The sequence below is a fragment of the Colobus angolensis genome, unplaced genomic scaffold (genome assembly GCF_000951035.1).
Source record: "Colobus angolensis palliatus isolate OR3802 unplaced genomic scaffold, Cang.pa_1.0 Scaffold13, whole genome shotgun sequence".
In the NCBI taxonomy this organism is placed as follows: Eukaryota; Metazoa; Chordata; class Mammalia; order Primates; family Cercopithecidae; genus Colobus; species Colobus angolensis.
The window spans coordinates 10,679,507-10,698,911 of NW_012114252.1; the positions used below are offsets into that span (position 1 = coordinate 10,679,507).

At 39.0% G+C, this 19,405-nt stretch overlaps 1 protein-coding gene and 1 pseudogene across 3 annotated transcripts in view; one reads left to right on the top strand and one right to left on the bottom strand.

Annotated features, from left to right (window-relative positions):
- Positions 1-19,405, top strand: part of PCCA (propionyl CoA carboxylase, alpha polypeptide) — a 478,059-nt gene that overhangs the window by 54,937 nt on the left and 403,717 nt on the right. For all 3 annotated transcript variants that reach the window (XM_011933842.1, XM_011933840.1, XM_011933841.1), the window contains 2 exons: positions 12,607-12,720; positions 15,210-15,263. In XM_011933842.1, coding sequence (XP_011789232.1) covers positions 12,607-12,720; positions 15,210-15,263 — 168 coding nt within the window. The remainder of the gene's footprint in view (positions 1-12,606; positions 12,721-15,209; positions 15,264-19,405) is intronic.
- Positions 8,450-9,062, bottom strand: LOC105505868 (annotated as a pseudogene).

Consider the following 19,405-nt stretch of genomic DNA (forward strand, 5'->3'; position numbering starts at 1 on the left):
TTAGCCAGGATGGTCTCGATCTCCTGACCTCGTGATCCGCCCGTCTCGGCCTCCCAAAGTGCTGGGATTACAGGCTTGAGCCATCGCGCCCGGCCCCTATATACAGTTTTTCTTCCAGTAGGGCAGATTTTTTTTTGTTTTTCTCTAGTTCTTTCTCTTCAGAGAGCTAGCTGCCACCTCTTATAAGGTAGAGTTTTTCTGCCTTGTGTTGTCCTGATGTTTCTTTTTATTTGAATTTATTTATTTACTCTTTTACACAAAAGAGGCATGCCAACAGCTGTGCCCAAGTGTTCTTTCTTAAGTCAGCCAGACATTTGGACTTGGAGAAAAGTTAGATTTTGAAATAAAAGACAAGGGGATTATAGCCCATCATTCAACCATTTATTTTTTCCTTGCCCATTGCTGCTGCCAGGTAGGGTGTCTTTAACCCATCTTTATAGTACATCTTGTCACAAATTTACTTCCCAAAATTAAAGGACTAATTCGTCCTGAAATCTCTATGAGATGAAATGAGCCTTCTTCTTTTTTTATTTTACTCTTTTGAGGTGGCATCTTGCTCTGTCTCCTAGGCTGGAATGCAACCTCCGCCTCCTGGGTTCAAGCGATTCTCCTACCTTAGCCTCCTGAGTAGCTAGGATTACAGGTGCGTGCCACCACATCCAGCTAATTTTAATCTTTTTAGTAGAGATGGGGTTTTGGCTTGTTGGCCAGGCTGGTCTCAAACTGCTGACCTCAGGTGATCCACCCGCCTCGGCCTCCCAAAGTGCTGGGATTACAGGCATGAGCCACCGCACCCGGCTGAAATGAGCCTTCTTCCAGACTAGAGTCTATGCCGTTGTCCTAGCATGAGGCTGGTAAGCTTGCTGACATCATGCTTGCTTGGGCTTTCATTTGATGTGGTTCAGCTGGTGGCCCAGCATAGCATATCAGGATCCCTGTATATGACGGTGCCGCTGGAGGTGGGTCGTTCTTCGACTAGTAGGTAGTTTGATCTCCCCGATACAATTATTTTTTTTCACATTTTGGACCCTGATTCTTCACCTTACATGGGGCTTCAATTCCAAGGAAGGTAGGAGTTGAGACATAGGTACCCTTCTTTTTTTCAATCCTGCTACTCTTGGTATATTTATCTGAGTGTGGTTCTCTTATACGCTCTAAGTCCCCAAAGAGGAATCTATCCCTGGTAGCTGGGCCTACTTAAGGAATTCAGTGAATGGCACAATCACTTTGGGGCTTTAACTATTGAGTTAAAATATCTTTGGCCAGGTGCGGTGGCTCATACCTGTAATCCCAGCACTTTGGGATGCTGAGGTGGGTGGATCATTTGAGGGTCAGGAGTTTGAGACCAGCCTGACCAACATGGTGAAACCCCATCTCTACTAAAAATACTAAAAAAATTAGCTAGCTGTGGTAGTGCATGCCTGTAGTCTCAGCTACTTGGGAGGCTGAGGCACGAGAATCGTTTGCACCTGGGAGGCAGATATTGCAGTGAGCCGAGATTGCGCCGCTGCACTCCAGCCTGGGCAACAGAGTGAGACTCTGCATCAAAAAAAAAAAACCAAAAAAAAAACTTTATTAATTATTAGTCTTGGATGAATAGGAAGAAATGAAAATTGTTTCTTGAGCTCCTTCAAAGTACTCATTCTGTCTTTGGGTATAGAAGAATTTTCTTTTTTGGGAAATGGGGAGAAAGAATATTTATTTTTGAAGAGAAAATAAAACACTTCTAGAGATTTTTGTTTTCTTTTTGTTGTTGTTGTTTGTTTGTTTTTGAGTCAGGGTCTTGCTCTGTCACCCAGGCTAAAGTGTAGTGGCATGACCATAGCTCACTGCAACTTCCAACTCATGGGCTCATGTAGTCATTCTTCCTCAGCCTCCCACGTAGCTGGGATTCCAGGTGCCAGCCACCATGTCTGGCTAATTAAAAGAAGTTTTTTTTTTTGTAGAGATGGGGCCTGTATATGTTGCCCAGGCTGGTCTGGAACTCCTGGGCTCAAATGATCCTCCCACCTTGGCCTCCAAAAGTATTGAGTTTACAGGCATGAGCCACCATGCCCGGCCCCAGATACTTCTGATGTCTTTAAATTTCATCTCACTGCTCAGTGAGAAATGACTGTGCTAAGGAAAACTTCTTGAGCTCTGTAACTGCTTTTCATGATTACCTTCAACGTCTGGGAGCTAACTACAGCAGGAAACTTTTGAGTGGTTGATTTTGCTGCGATTTGTAATACTCATCTGAAAGTTTTTGGGAAGAAACTAAACAACCATATACCATAAATCAAGAGTTGTCCTGTCTTTTGGGATCCCAGGAAAAATATTGGATAATGTGGGAAATGGAATCTGAGCTCAGAAAGCCAGTTTCTAGGAATGCCATAATGTCTAAATAGATACTATGAGAAAGATACTCACCATTAATATACATCAATAGAGGAATGGCTGTAATGGTTCAGGACTGCTATGATCCCTTTCATGTACTCATTTTTATATCATATTAGATGCACACTAGATTAGTTGATACTTTTCATGACAGTCTTAAAAATAAGTTTTAACTGATTAATTTTAGAAAACTATGTTCTTGTTTATAATCTTTGAATTTTAAATTAAGAATACATACACTATATATTTCCTGTGTTAAGAAATGAAAAAATTGAAAAGTTCTGACTTATAATTAAGGCTGTTGGGATGAGTCAGACTTCATCTTCCTGTCCCGAATTCCCAGGGAAGAGAAAAAGTTAAAGAGAAAAGACCTAAAGATAAACAACAAACCAGAATTTTAATGGAAAACGGTGAAGAGTACTTGTGGGATCCTGGAAACGCTGGTCCTGGAAACAGTGAGGAATTTTGAAAGAGAGGTGGCTGATGGGATCACGCAGCAGGAAACCCCAGTCTGAAACACAGATAGGAGAGGATGGCTGCAGAGATGGGAGCAGCTCCAGAGGAGACAGCCTGGAGCACAAGAGGTGACATCCAGCCAGGTGATTCCTTCACACTCAGTGTCCATGAGGGAGCAGATGAATCATAAACAGGTAGAACCATATCTTGGAATTCTTTAGTAGTTAAAAAGACTGAGGTGGATCTCTATATATCAACAGAGAACATCTCTAAGACATTAAAAATTGAAAGAGAACTTGTGTAAGGACACATATGGTATGATACCATTAATGGTGAAAGAATCCCACCCTAAAATATTTTTATAGTTACCTATATAAAAGCATAGAGCATAGGTTCTAAACAGTGGCACTATTCACATTATAGATTAGAGAACTCTGTCATGGGTGACTGTCCTGCACATTATAGGATTTTTAGCAGCATCCCTGGCATCTTACCCGCTAGATACTAGTAGTGTCCCCCCAGGCCCCAGTAGTGACAGCCAAAACTATCTACAGACATTGCCAACTGTGTCCTGGGGGACAGAATTGCTCCAAGTTGGGGTCCCTTGGCATCTATTGAAGTCTAATAATGCATATTCACTTGTTAAGTGATTACCAGAGAGAGACATTGTAATGGGTACAGGTGTGGTCAGTGGAATTGTTAGCTTTATTTTGAATAAGCATGTTTAGGTATTACAAAAAAGCGGTGGCTCACACCTGTAATCCCAGCACTTTGGGAGGCCAAAGCGGGCGATCATGAGGTCAGGAGATCGAGACCATCCTGGCTAACATGGTGAAACCCCGTCTCTACTAAAAATACACAAAAAATGCTGGGCGTGGTGGTGGGTGCCTGTAGTCCCAGGGACTCAGGAGGCTGAGGCGGAAGAATCGCTTGAACCCAAGAAGTGGAGGTTGCAGTGAGCCGAGAATGTGCCATTGCACTCCAGCCTGGGTGACAGAGTGAGACTCTGTCTCGAAAAAAAAAGTTTAGGTATTACATATATTTACATATATTACATGTAATTAAAAACAAAACAAAAGATAGTTTCTTTTTTTTTTTTTTGAGTCTCACTCTGTCGCCCAGGCTGGAGTGCGCTGATGCAATCTCAGCAGCTTGCTGCAACCTCTGACTTTTGGGTTCAAGTGATTCTTGTGCCTCAGTCTCCCAAGCAGCTGGGACCATAGATATGCGCCACCACACCCGGCTCATTTTTTGTATTTTTAGCAGAGATGGGGTTTCACCATGCTGGCCAGGCTGGTCTCAAACTCCTGGCCTCAAGTGATCCTCCCGCCTCCACCTCCCAAAGTGCTGGCATTACAGGCGTGAGCCACCGCACGGGCCAGCTTTGCTTTTTCATATGATGTCTGTTGTATTAAATTTAAAAATGGTTAATAGTGGCTGGGTGCGGTGGCTCATGCCTGTAATCCCAGCACTCTGTGAGGCTGAGGCGGATGGATCATGAGGTCAGGAGTTCGAGACCAGCCTGACCAACATGGTGAAACCCCATCTCCACTAAAACTACAAAAGTTAGCCTGGTGGTGTGGCACATGCCTGTAATCCCAGCTACTCAGGAGGCTGAGGCAGGAGAATCACTTGAGCCCAGGAGGTGGAGGTTGCAGTGAGCCGAGATCATGCTACTCTACTCCAGCTTGGGTGACAGAGTGAGACTCTATCTCAAAAAAAAAAAAAAAAAAAAATAGTTAACGGTTAGAAGAAATACAGATAGCTCACAAACAAGCAAATATGCCCAAACTCATTACCAGGAAAATGCAAATTAAAAAAAGGAGGAATCATTTTTCTCCATTACATTAATAAAATTAGAAAGATAAACCATGTTCAATGATGGTGTAGTGTGGGGAAATTAATCTCTAATAGTAGTGTAAGTTGGCCTAAGATTTTAAGTGTGTAGTTTGCGGTATTTGTACTTTTAAATATTTTTCTTATAGAAATATACATATGTATACAGATTGGCATGTTTAGGGAAGCTTATTGCAAAGTGCACAATACCGGCAAATTGGAACCATGTCCAATATTAGGAGAATAGTTAAAGTTATGATTCATCTAGATTACTAGAAATACTGGGTAGCAGTTAAAAATTATGAGGTAGAATTCTAAAAAAACAAAAAACTGAGCGATAAAATTAGTTGTCGAATAATATGTAGTGTGATTCAGTTTAAACCAAGAAAAATCTTAAACACAAAATAAAACTGCAGTTTTATGTCTGCATATCTGTATGAAAATGCTCAGGTAAATTTGGAAGGACACATGCAAAACTGATAATAGCTGGATAATAATAGGAAATGGGACTAGGAGTCTTTAAAACGGGGCAGGGAATAATGATTATCTGGTATCTATACTGTTTAAGCTTTTTTTCTTTTTAACCAAAGGAGTAACTGTTACACTACTTGGGTATTACAATAAAATTGAAAAATTTAAGAACATCTAAATGACTTGCTTTATATGCATAGTGTCATCATTTAGTGGCCTGTGTTGAGCAGTGATAGCTGCTGCTGGGGCTCTGGTAGGGCTTTTAAGATCTCATGACTTTTGGTGGCTCTCCATATTTTGTGGAATTGGCATTAGCTGTTCATATGGTTTGGAAACACTTTTTAAAAGATACTGATTTCAGTGGAGATTATTTCCCAGTCCTATTCCTAGAATTTCACTCTGTTATTGCTTCAGAAAGATGTATTCAGAAATATATGCCTGTGTATTTATGTCTTCATCACTAGACCTTGAATGCATGTGTGATAGCTTTCTCTTTAGTAAGTGGAAAATAATCTTAAAGATTGCAAGCTAGAGCGGAGCCCACACTCTTACTGGTATTTTCTTGTTTCCTCCCCCAACCCTACCTTGTCATAGTTTTTCTTAGGTAGTGTTATTTATTTATTTTTTTACTATGTAGTGACATTCTTCAAATGTATACTTTCATTCTGGCTTGTCAGTAATTGACCGGAAATTGTGATGGATCTGTATAGTTTTTTTTGTTTTTTATAAAATCTATATAACATAAAGTTTACCATTTTGCTCATTTTATTTCATTTATTTAATTATTATTTTATATTTTTACAGATGGGGTCACACTATGTTACCCAGGTTGGACTCAAACTCCTGGGCTTGAGTGATCCTCCTGCCTCAGCCTCCTAAGCTGCTGGGACTACAGGAGCTGTGCCACTGCACATGGCAGTTTTAGTCTTTTTATTTGTTATTTTTTGAGACAGGGTCTCACTCTGTTACCCAGCCTGGAGGGCAGTGGTGCAATCACAGCTCACTGCCACCTCAGCCTCCACTTGGGAAGCCTCTTGGGTCTGCCACTGCTTGTCAGAAATTTTTTACTCTGAATTATTTCATATCTCAGGTGTTTTCACCTAGTTTTTTTTTTTTTTGCAAATTACCCTTCTCAAAGGCATTTGTTCAAGTTTTTCCTAAGCTAATAAAGGAAAACAAACCTGAGCCATCTCTCGGCTGTCACTCTGCCTCTCCCACTCTTTACATTCAACCATATGGACAGTCCCTACCCCACCCAATCCTACCCCTACTCTACTTCTTTCTCTGCTCTGTTCTGCAGTCCTTTCCATTGTGGTCTAGTACCCACCAGCTACACTGATATGGCTCTTGCTAAGATTTTGCTTGAATACTTGATGTCTCCTTTCTCTCTGTCATTCCTCCCCTTCTCCCTTGATGCTTCTACTAAGGGGTCAGTGGTATGAGAAGATAGTTCTCCTCCTGCTGGTTTTCATTCTTTTGTTGTTTACTGTATCCTCAGGAATGCATGCTTGTAAGACAAAGACTAAAACAAAAAACAAAAAAACCCAAACAACAAAAAAAACCAAAACACCTTTGTTTTGGTTCCAAGATTGATTCAGTATTAGTTCCCTTTTGTGAGATGAAAACAGGATTGTAGAAAATGGGCTGGGAATTTTGTAACTGGCAAAAACGTATCCTCTTTTTTCCCTGTAGTTTTAAATTTTACCACTTCGAAAATCATGTAAGTTATCTTAGAAGAAAAATAGTAGTCACTAATTCTACCATCCAAAATAACCATTAATAAATATGTCTTGGTGCTACACATGTAGTTTTTCAAAATGGAATCAAAGCGAATCTTTAAAAAAAACCATTTTGTTTTCTATGATCAAATCGCCTTTCTGGGAGAGGACATGCCAGAATGTTAGTTTTTTAAAACTTGTATAAAGTATCTTTAGGTACTTTGAATGAAATAGAAAGAATTCTATTCTTTTTTTTTAGAAATAAGATTTTATCTGGTTGATTCTTTTTTTTTTTTTCCCAGTTATTCAGATGAAGATTAATGCAGTTGGCTTTCCTTTCTTTAACCCTTTAATCTTTCAGGGTAATTTTCTCTCTCTTTTTTTTGAGACTCTCAATAAGTTTATTATTTTTTAAATTGTGGTAAAATGCTTATAAGGAAATTTACCATCTTAACTATTTTTAAGTGTACAGTTCAGTGGCATTAAGTGCTTTCACATTGTTGTGCAGCCATCACTATAATCCATCTCCAGAACTCTTCATATTACAGAACTGAAACTCTGTACCCATTAAACAGTAACTCCCCATTCCAGGCTCCCCATAGTCTCTGGCAACCACCATTCTACTTTCAGGATAATTTTCACTGGTTAGTAATGTTTGGATAATTTGATTAGATTTGGTGGATACTGAAGACTGGCCGGGTTATGTAAAGTATTGCTACTTTCAGCCAAGGAGTGCATCTAGTATGTATTACGTCGTCCTTGGAGCGTTCTTCCGAGTTCTTGCATTGAAGGACATCATAAGGAAAACTCCTGTATTCTTAGTCGTGGTAAATAGTGTCCACTTCACTGCAGATCTCCTTGAGTGATAAGTTTCAGAATATCTCTAGGCATGAAGAAGCATTTCCAAAGCTGCTTGCCTTCTTTACCTTTCTCAGTATGTACTAGTTTAGAAGGTATTCAGAAGCTTTCACTGAGACCATTGAGTTTATACTAAATACAACATCTGGCCTAACACTTTTTGTCACTCAGATGCAATCTATTTGATAAGGACAGGGACCAAATAGAATGTCTTTTTCAATGTATTTTCAGCATCTAATTGACTAATATGAAATTTTCTATTAACCCAAAGTTTTTAAATGCAGGCATAATCCCCCCCGCACCCCCACCGTACCCCTAAGATGGAGTCTTGCTCTGTTTCCCAGGCTGGAGTGCAGTGGCCTGATCTCGGCTCACTGCAACCTCTGCCTCCCAGGTTCAGGGATTCTCCTGCCTCAGCCTCCTGAGTAGGTAGGATTACAGGCGCGCACCGTTACCCCCAGCTAATTTTCTTTTGTATTTTTGGTAGAGACAGGGTTTCACCATGTTGGTCAGGCTGGTCTTGAACCCCTGACCTTGCGATCCACCTGCCTCAGCCTCCCAAAGTGCTGGGATTACAGGCGTGAGCTACCGTGCCTGGCCGCAGGTGTAATTTTTAACCTATTTATATCCAAACATTTAAATTTATTTTTAATATTTATTTTTATATATTTTTATTATTTATATTATTATTTCAAATTGTTTATTAGGTATGAATTTGACAAACTTTACTTATGTTATCGGTAACGGTGGAGCAGGAGAGTATTGCGCCTTCTCCAGGCGGTCTGGCGAGAACCACCAATAGTGTGTTGGAACTTACGGCCCCTTCCAAGGCTACGGCTGTCAGCCTGCAGATGTCAGCCCACGCATCTCCCTGTGCTGTGGACTGGTTTGGTGATCCATCAGGTGTCAGGATTTCTTCTGTTAGCTTTATGGAATGGATCAGTGAGGATAACCTCAAAAAATGTGTATGTGGAATCTTCACCAACCTAGTAAGAATTCAGGGCTCTCAGAGCCCTGTAGTGTCATCCAGCTCCCTCCTCTGCAAAGGACTGAAGGCTTGGACCAAACCTTAGCTGGTTAACACCATGATGGACAGGCTTGCTGTAAGTTGCACCCTTAGGAACTGGGCGTTTTCGGCCACCACGGGCGAACACGAATCCTATATATAACGTAACCTTGCTTGGTCTTATAGCCTAGTCGGCGTGCTTTATCAGGCCGGGTGGGGCGGGGAGCCCTGTGGAGAGCAGAGAGCTGGCGGTACTGCCAGCAGCGGACCCTCAGAAGAAAGTGCATGACATCGGGCTGCTTCTTTCTCCATAGCTCCTGGATGTACTTGTATGCACCCATCTTGGCTTACCTGATGGCAGCTGCCAGACGGAAAAAAAAAAAAAGTTTGATTTATTTTTTAAAAGTTGATAAAGAAGATGATTTTTCTCAGTCCTGTAAGATGAAAAACACATCTGTTGTTGTCCTAGCTTGTTATTTGGAAATGAGGCTCATGCAGGTAATAAGCTGATACAAGTAATTTTTCTCTGAAGAATAAAATAATTCAAAATATAAAACTAAATGCTTGATGGGAAAACTAATAATCTGCTTTAAAAATCTCTATTGGTTTTCTGAGAATGGAGAAGTTTATGAAGACAAACTATACTTAGTGTATATACTTAGTGTTAGTACTTAAAATGCTTTACTTTTCTTTTTGAAACCATATAACCAGCAAATCCTGCTTAATTGATTAGTTTACCTCAGTTTAAACTTTCCATGGTTGTTATATATTTCCTTTTAAAATATATAAAAAGGAATTTATATTTTTCAAGATGTTGATATTTTTGAAACAAACATATCTAGTCAGCCTATGCAATATTAAGTCATTCTGCAGAATAGCATCTGCATTGCTTGAATATTGTTTTTTGTATTATTAAGCCAAAGAAAACACCTCACACATTTCATACAGCAATGACAACAAAATTGAAATAGAGTTTCAAAAGTTTGTTAGATTGTTCTTTCCAGGTTGACTCTTAAGTGTCTCCTTAACTAAGGCAGCAGAGAATTCTAATGTTTTCTTTTGCATGGCTTTTTGCTACTACCGACCCTGGGCTAGACTGTGGGCTTGTTGAGAGTTGAATGTACCCTGCCACCTGAAGTAAGATTTGTTCCTGCAAAGGGAGGAAAAGAAGCCAACCAATCCTTTATAAACAATTTGTATTTAGTCCTTCTTTGTAAAGTCCATAGCAGTTTTGACCTGCTTTTAATGCATACTTTATTCAAATGTTTATTGGAGCAGTCTTTTTTTTTTTAACTAGAGCAATCTTAATCACCCAGTAAAATATATTAGGCTCTGAGCTAGTTCTTGGTACGTTTACAAAACGTTTGTGATAACATAGGAAAAATGTCTATTATGCTATTAAAAAACAAAAGGGTGTAAATTATATATGCAGTATCATTATAAAAGTGTGTTTAGAGAAAATACTGTAAGTAAAAATATCAATACTATTAGGATTCTCTCTCTCCTTTTTACTTTTTTTTTTGAGACGGAGTCTGGCTCTGTGGCACGGGCTGGAGTGCAGTGGCCGGATCTCAGCTCACTGCAAGCTCCGCCTCCCGGGTTTACGCCATTCTCCTGCCTCAGCCTCCCGAGTAGCTGGGACTACAGGCACCTGCCACCTCACCCGGCTAGCTTTTTGTATTTTTTAGTAGGGACGGGGTTTCACCGTGTTAGCCAGGATGGTCTCGATCTGCTGACCTCGTGATCCGCCCGTCTCGGCCTCCCAAAGTGCTGGGATTACAGGCTTGAGCCACCGCGCCCGGCCTCCTTTTTACTTTTGAATGCATGTTTATTATAGAAATTTTGGACACATAAACACATGTGCCTATGTGTATCTTTTCATTTCTTTTCCTCCATAAACCACCAGTTGCCATATGTATTGCCAAGATTAAGAAGACTTTATGTAGGTGTAGATTTTTACCTCAAAGATAATGAAAAAAAGATAATAAAAGTTGCAACTTTTTTGTACCTCAAGGACAATGGCTTTTAACATTTGATAATGAAAGTTACTAAGCAAGCAGCTATCCCAAGTGTATCTATGAGTAAATAGCTTTAATCACATAACATTGGGCTAGGGGAGATTAAAAAAAGAATTTAAGGCATAACCTTATGATCTGGTGGAGGAGAAATTGTAACAGTGTGCAAAGCAGTTAAAATGAGATTGTTGGGTAGATGAGATTATATGCTAAAATTTGCACTAATTACTCTCAGAGTTTAGATTACAGGAGATTCATCCTAAATTGAAGTGCTTGGGAGAGATCCGGTGGTAGATGTGAAACTTGAAGTGCATCTTCTATAATAGGTAGTATCTGAGGACAATAAAACAAATGTGGATTTAAGTTTAAACAAAGACTTAAATGTATTCTTTTTAAAGGATTGTGAAGTACTCAATTTCTTTCTTACAGAAAAAAACTACAATCACAATTACAACAACAAAATTGACAGTAACAGGATCTGAAGTGGACAGAGGGCAATAGGGCAATAGAGGAGGGGGCATCCTGGTCTGAGGGCAGAAGAGCACCTTGAGGTTGGGGGCATACCAGGCAACGATAACCACGAGGAAGGCCTTGCTTTGAACACAGGGATATTTAGAAGCCTTTTGCAAGCAGGGTTGCTTTTCCCTGCAATTGGTATTATTAAATAATTACCGAATGTATATATTTGGATATTTTATAGTAAGATACTGACCTGAAAATCCCTTGGGCATTTACCTGATCTTTTACCTTTCAATACTCAATATAATTTTTTACTAAAGTGGAAAATATTTATTGAATTGACAAAGAGAATTCTTAGCTTTCTAAAAGACTGCTTTTTTGTTTTTTTAAGATCTCATTTAAAACAAAGTATCTAAAAATTATTTCATAACTGAAGACTATAACAGAAATACTCAGGTATTTGCCACCTTTGACTTTTTTTTTTTGGTGGAGGAGTGGGTCATAAATGTTTAGGTGTATGTTTGTGTTCCAGTTTTATATATCTGTCTTGCAAAATAATTGTAATCTGGAAGTTTCTGAAACTGGAAGACCATTAGGAAATTAGGAAAAGTCATTTAAAAAGATACTAATCCTTTCATCATTTGAAAAGAATAGACTCCTTTTAGAACTAAAGAGTTTACTCTTTTTCATATTGAATGCTTAGCTTCTATTATGCAAAATAAATACATTTAAACATTATAGAGTGAGTAGTCTGAAAAATGGAGCATACATTCCTGAATTTTGAGTAGCGTTAGAACTTAATATACATATCATTTCTTTTAGGAATAAATGTAAAATGGATGAAGATTGAATGTGAGAGTATTTAAATGATTCTCAAGATTTTCTGGTTCACATGTTGTGATATTGAACTCTTTCTTTCGTCTTAGGCTTTAATTTGTGTCTGGTGCTGACCTGATGCTGTGCAGGGACACTCGCTGCATCCCTCCATTCAGTCCCTCTAATTATCCCAACTTCCTGGGGAGCTTGCTTAGAACTGGTCTTGAGTGCTCGTTATTAAAATATTGGGCTACCCTGGCTACATGTAACAAGGTAGTTTTCGATATCAAATTTATGTATTGATGAACGGAATAGGAAGCTAAAATTGTTTGCTGTGATTTTACATAAAGAGGTAGGGGATATTATGGAAATTATTTGCTTAGACAATGAATTAGGCTGTAATAAATGAAATCATGGGTAATAGAGTTCTTGAGTTTATTTGTTTCATTGTTGCTTTTTAGTGCATACTCAAAAAGAAATATGACTCTATAAATGATATGTGGAACAATCAAATTTGCAATTTTGTGTGTATTTGCAGATGATGGTAATTCTTTTTGCTGGGCGCATCTGTTAATGCAGAAATTTGTCTCCTCAGGTTCATGTGAAAATGGCGGATGAGGCCGTCTGTGTTGGCCCAGCTCCCACCAGTAAAAGCTACCTCAACGTGGATGCCATCATGGAAGCCATTAAGAAAACCAGGGCCCAAGCTGTGAGTTTGAATGAATCTATCTACTGCAGCTGTTTCATATGTAGTGAGCAGAAAGCTAGAGTTTGTATTTAAAAAAAAATAGGAAAGAATGATTGAAAATGCTATTGCAGTTAGTTCATGTCACATGAGTTAAATGTGGTCGAATTCGCTACTGGAAATCAAAGGCTTTGTAGCATCTGGCAGTGTTGGTCGCTGATCCTGCAGGTGGCTGCTGGATTCAGCTTTCACACCAGGGAGCAGTTTCAGTTCATTTCCAAATATGCTAGGAAAAAAGAAATCCCAATTAGTTTTGAGTATTAACCCTTTCAGTGTAATAAGAGCATTTTAAAAAATTCTGTGTTATAAACAGGATCCAAATACTCTGTTTAAATTCCATTTTAATAATTTAAAAATTACTTATACCTAGTACACTTCCAGAAATAAAAACAGCACATTTGGTAATTATTTTAGTTTGTTAATGTCAGTAGAATGCTCATAATTTACAAGGATAAATCATTCTCTCCACCCCCAGTTCTGTATGAATAGAGTGGAATCCAAGGAAAAAAATGATTTCTGACATCGGAAACAGTGTTTTTTTCTTTTTTCTTTTTTTAATTATCAGAGAACTAATTATATACAGTGTTAAAAACTATGCAAAGTTATCTCTAAAATTGGATGGAGACATCCAACACCAACAATTAAGCCTGGAGCGCTTCAATTAGTGCTCACATTTCTTTTGAAAGAAATGTTTCAGTAAGATGCATGTTTAAATAAAAAACTTAATTCATGAACCCATATTATAGATGTTTACAGTTTATTAGCACAGTTAGCGAAGGTAAAACTCTTAACATTTTAACTATAGCTTGCCAACATAAATCCGTAGTTGAGTGTTGATAAAACGAAATTGGTGGAATGGAAACTCTTCTTCCTTGATACAGTAGTTTAAATTGTTCTGTACCATGTTCATAAAGCTTAGTTCAGCATTTTGTTTTGTTTTGTTTTGTTTTTTTTGAGACGGAGTCTTGCTCTGTCGCCCAGGCTGGAGTGCAGTGGCCGGATCTCAGCTCACTGCAAGCTCCGCCTCCCGGGTTTACGCCATTCTCCTGCCTCAGCCTCCGGAATAGCTGGGACAACAGGCGCCTGCCACCTCGCCTGGCTAGTTTTTCGTATTTTTTAGTAGAGACGGGGTTTCACCGTGTTCGCCAGGATGGTCTCGATCTCCTGACCTCGTGATCCGCCCGTCTCGGCCTCCCAAAGTGCTGGGATTACAGGCTTGAGCCACCGCGCCCAGCCTTGTTTTGTTTTTTGAGATGGAGTTTTGCTTTTTTTGCCCAGGCCAGAGTGCAATGGCGTGATCTCAGCTCACTGCAACCTCTGCCCCGCCAGGTTCAAGCGATTCTCCTGCTTCAGCCTCCCAAGTAGCTGGGATTACAGGTGCCTGCCACCACGCCCTGCTCATTTTGTATTTTTAGTAGAGAAGGGGTTTCACCATGTTGGTCAGGCTGGTCTTGAACTCCTGACCTCAGGTGATCTGCCTGCCTCAGCCTCCTAAACTGCTGGGATTACAAGCATGAGCCACTGTGCCCAGCCTGAGTTCAGCATTTAAAAGTTGCTGATATATAACTATTTGTGGATTATGATACTGGTTCCTTCAGAAATTTGAATTTGTTTTTAGCAGAATTATTTTACTAGAAGTATGTTCAACACTGGCTGATACTGAAGTGGCTAAATTTATGTTTGGCCAGTGTGGGAGAGCCAAAAATTACTTGATTAGATCAAGCTGGTAGATTGCAGCAATGTGGTTTGTGGGTGAGGATAGTATAAAGTAGTTGTGAATGGCAAAGTTTGGGGTGAGGAAGGAAAGAAGAGTAGATATTAGAAGAAAAACAATTCAGAGCACAAAATAAAAGTAAAACCACACCTCCATTTTAGTTCAGTTTGACAGAAAGGTCTTGTTGGTAGTAGCTAAGTATTATTAATGCCATCAGGAATAAAATGTATTAGCTGTCCTAGTAGTCTGGGTTTTGGAAATTACCAGTTCGTGAGTACTGTAAAGAAAGGAGAATTTAGAGTTTTTCATCCATCTTGCCAAGGTTCCTTTTACATAAATCTTTGACACACCAGCCATTGTGAAATTCTCCAGAATTGTGGACAAAGTTAGCTTCAGGAAAAGGAGAGAGAGTTTTGTTGAAAAATGTAGACAAATGCTAGTGGGCATTAAGATATATGTGGGTGTGTACTCCCCATTATGGTTAGGACAAAGATACTGTGTGGAAAATGAATCAATTAGGACATAGGGAGTGTGGAGAAAGTAAACATAGGAGGCGGTTTCTTGGAATTTGATTCTGATCCTAGAAATGTGAGTTAGAACTGATCAGTGTATAAGAGAAGTATACCTATTCAAGGGCTCTTGAACAATAAATATTAGTACATAAATGCACTGTACATTTTGCTTATAAAGCTTTTGCAATATGATAAAATTGAAAGTGCTTTTTACTTTCATTTCTAAGGTACATCCAGGTTATGGATTCCTTTCAGAAAACAAAGAATTTGCCAGATGTTTGGTAAGTTGATAATGAACCAGAAACTATTCATTTCTATATCAGAAAGCAATGTGGTAGCATGGCTTTTGTAAATGTGGGTAGTGATGGATTCTAGAATTTTAATTAACCCAAGAATTCTTTAAAAAACTGTTTGTGAAAAGTGAAGTGTTTTCATTCTGAAACTCAACTCTTGATTTGAAGAGTAATTATAAAAATAGAAAAGTTTAGAAAATCACCATTTCACCTAATGAATGATACATTCATTCATTTTATTTATTTATATGCTGCATGGTATTTGAATTTATTTATATACTGCATAGTATTTGAATTAAAGTTAAAAACTTCAGATTTTTAACTGTAAATATGTTAGGGAGTTTAGTGAGTTATTGTAGTGATTTAATTATTTTGTGGCATTTAATATCAAATCTTACCAATGCCTCTATTTCGGGTCAAGTTGTTTTTAATGATCTATATGTCCCCTTTCAGCTAGGTGAATTAACCTATGTTTGTTATTAAATTGATTTTTCCAGGTATATTCATTCAAGATGGTACCGAAACCTTATTTTTTAGGTACTAGAATATGATTTTGATTAGTGTTTGTACATATGTTTATTATTAGATCAATTCTGCTAGGTACTGTCTTAATTTATTCTAATATGTTATACTTGTTTCTGTGGCATACAGTCATGTGTTGCTTAACAACGTGAATACATCTGAGAAATGCATCATTAGGCGAGTTTGTCCTTGTACGAACATCACAGAGTCTACTTACACAAATCTACGTGGTAGAGTCTCCTACACACTTAGGCTAAGTGCGTTATAGCCTGCTGCTCCTAGGCTGCAAACCTATACACGTTGCTGTACAGGCAGTTGTAATACAGTGGTAAATATTTGTGTATCTGAACATGTAAACATAGAGAAGATACAGTTAAAAATACAGTGTTAGAATCTGTGGAACCACTGTCATACGTGTGGTGCCTCATTGAAATGTTCTGTGGTGCATAACTGTACTCGTATTCTGTTCTTCCACAGATTTGAAATTATTTGTGAATGTTGTTATTTTCTAGATGGAATTTCCACTTAAAATCTATAACTTTAACTTGGAACAGCTCTTAAGATCACAGAATTGTCTATTTTAACCACCTTGCTTTGTAGGTCCAAAACTAAGGCCTAAAGAGACATCTGGAGAGGGCAAATTACATGGATGCATCCAGAGGTTCCAGTTTCCCAGATTTTATGTGGCCTATCTACAGTTTTTTGTTAATATCCCTTTTTATTTTATATCTTCCTTGGAATTTTGACCAAGATTCTGTTATTATAAAAACTATTTGAATATAATACTTGTATTTAAATGTGTGTGTGTGTGTATATATATATAATGGTAATGTATTACATTTAAGTCTGTATAGATGAGAGGTCAGCGCACTACAGTCCACATTACAAATGCAGCCTGCTGCCTGTTTTTGTAAATAAAATTTTATTGAAACACAGCCATGCTCTTTCATTTATGCATTGTCTATGCTGCTTTTGTCCTGTGACAGCAGAATTGAGTAGTTGTGACAGAGACCATTTGGCCTATCAAGCCTAAAATACTTTTTCTATGGTCCTTTATAGAAAAAGTTTGGGAACTCTTGCTATAGATGAATATCCAAATCCCGGATAAGTGATGTGGTACCAGTATTATGCATTTATTTGTATACAGTTAATACATTTATTTTATATATTATATATAATATTTATTGTATACAGTTTATGCATTTTTCAGTTATTAAAAGGTGGTTGTTTTTTTTTTTTTTTGAGACAGAGCCTCGCTCTGTCACCTAGTCTGGAGTGCAGTGGTGTGATCTCAGCTCACTGCAGCCTCTCTCTCCTGGGTTCAAGCTATTCTGCCTCAACCTCCTGAGTAGCTGGGATTACAGGTGCCCGCCACCACCATGCCTGGCTAATTTTTGTATTTTTAGTAGAGATGGGGTTTAACCATTTTGGTCAGGCTGGTCTCGAACTCCTGACCTCATGATCTGCCTGCCTCGGCCTCCCAAAGTGCTGGGATTACAGGTGTTAGCCACCGTGCCTGGCCAAAAAATGCTTCTTTAGAATCTGTCCTAGGCCTTTGAGAAGGGTATATTAATAAAAATAAATCTAATCTGGTTCCTACACACTGGCTGCTCATAGTCATGTTATGGAAAATAAGTTGATACACAAATACACTTCAGAAAACAAATCACTTCAGGGAAGAAAATATTGTGAGGTAAGATCAGTATCTTTGTTAATGAAAGTAAGAAGGATGATTTCCATCTGGGGTTCTACATTAGAGAAAAACATGTAGAATATACAGCCGCCTCCTTTCTTTCACACTGATTTTCTTTCTAAACCTATTTCCCCATTTCCCTTTTTTCAGTGCTGTGCCTCCACCCAGCCTGAGTGTGCGCTGCTCCCGTGCGTGGCTGGCTCTGCCCTGAGTGCTTTCCTCACTCTCTCTGGGTGGGCGTGCGTGGCCTCCCACCCCCGTGTCTGACTGCTGCGTGTCTAACTGCTGCGTGTCTAACTGCTGCGTGTCTAACTGCTGCGTGTCTAACTGCTGCCTGCCCTTGAAGGCACAGTTCACATGCAGCCTCTGTGGGGAAAGGGTTCTATTGAGAAGTAGATCCTTCTGTTGAAAAGTAATTTCTTTCCTTGGACTTTTTGTTTCAGTTTGATTGGAATGTTTTTGTTTTTAGAAAAATGATTTGTGCTTTATCTGATACATTGTTTTTACTTAATATCCAGGACTAAAATGATTTTTTGATTTTTTTTTTCTGAGTAACTGCTATGTATTTGCTTTAGAAAGTGTACGATAAGCCAAATTCCCCCAATGTAAAAACACACCACACTTTATAAGACTAATAATTTTTTATGCCGAGTTTTCACAAAGTGGGATTGGATTTTATACAGTCCCTGCTGCCCATGACTGGAAAAAGATCATGTGGGCTGGGCACAGTGGCTCACACCTCTAATCCCTGCACTTTGGGAGGCTGAGGTGGGCAGGCAGGTCACTTGAGGTCAGGAGTTTGAGACCAGCCTGGTCAACATGGCGAAACCCCATCTCTACTAAAAATACAAAAATTGGCCAGGTGTGGTGGCACGAGCCTGTGATCCCAGCTACTTGGGTGGCTGAGACAGGGGAATCGTTTGAGCCCGGGAGGCAGAGGTTGCAGTGAGCCAAGATCACGCCACTGCGCTCCAGCCTGGGCAACAGAGCGAGACTCTGCCTAAAAAAGAAAAACAAAATCATGTCTTTTTGTTATTGCTTAAATAGTTCTTAGAAAAAACAAAGATACACATAATCCTTATAAAAATAGCGATTTTCCGTAATTTTAATGTGCTGAGCCAACAGATTTTATTTCCAAACTGTTTTCTATTCCATATTTTCCCTGCAGGCTTCTTATATCACAAGCATTAAAGGACCATCCATGGGAGACTATGAGGATTGTTAGGATGAGGCAAAGACATTCTTAACAGAGTTTACAAAGAGCTTTGAAACGTGAAACTACCTGCTCTGGAAAAATGGGATGTTGGCTTGAAGATATTTCCTAGTATTCCTTGTTTTCTTTCTGGTTTTTCTATGTTGTTTTAATCCTATTATCGGATCTTGTCATTTCAGGTAACATAGCATTATAAGTTATAGTAATTAGCTTCAGGAGAAACATATGTTAGAATTTGTGTTTTGTGTTTGGGTCCTATCTGTGTACTTGAAAGATACACGTGTATGTAGTTGGATAGTGAGTTCCATCAGGATGCTCAGCGTTGAACGCATAGGAGGGAACTGTGCTGAGCGTGTGAGGTTTGGTGATTGTGCTCTTTTATCTTCTTTCCTTCTTGAGTTTTTAGCAAGATAAGAAATGTAACTACTGTAAAATGAGAGGTGATTTTTAAAATTGCCATTGGGTTGACCAAAAACCTTTTAAATAGCTGTGGCATCCAGTGTGGGCAAGGGTCCCATAGTTTTGTTCCTGGAAGTGTAAATTGTTTCAGACCTCCCCCGGCCCCCAGAAATTTGCTAGTATTTGTCAAAATTTAAAACATCTGTATATTCTTTAATTTAGCAGTTCTACTCTTAAGAATCTCACTTACAGGCCGGGCGCGGTGGCTCAAGCCTGTAATCCCAGCACTTTGGGAGGCCGAGA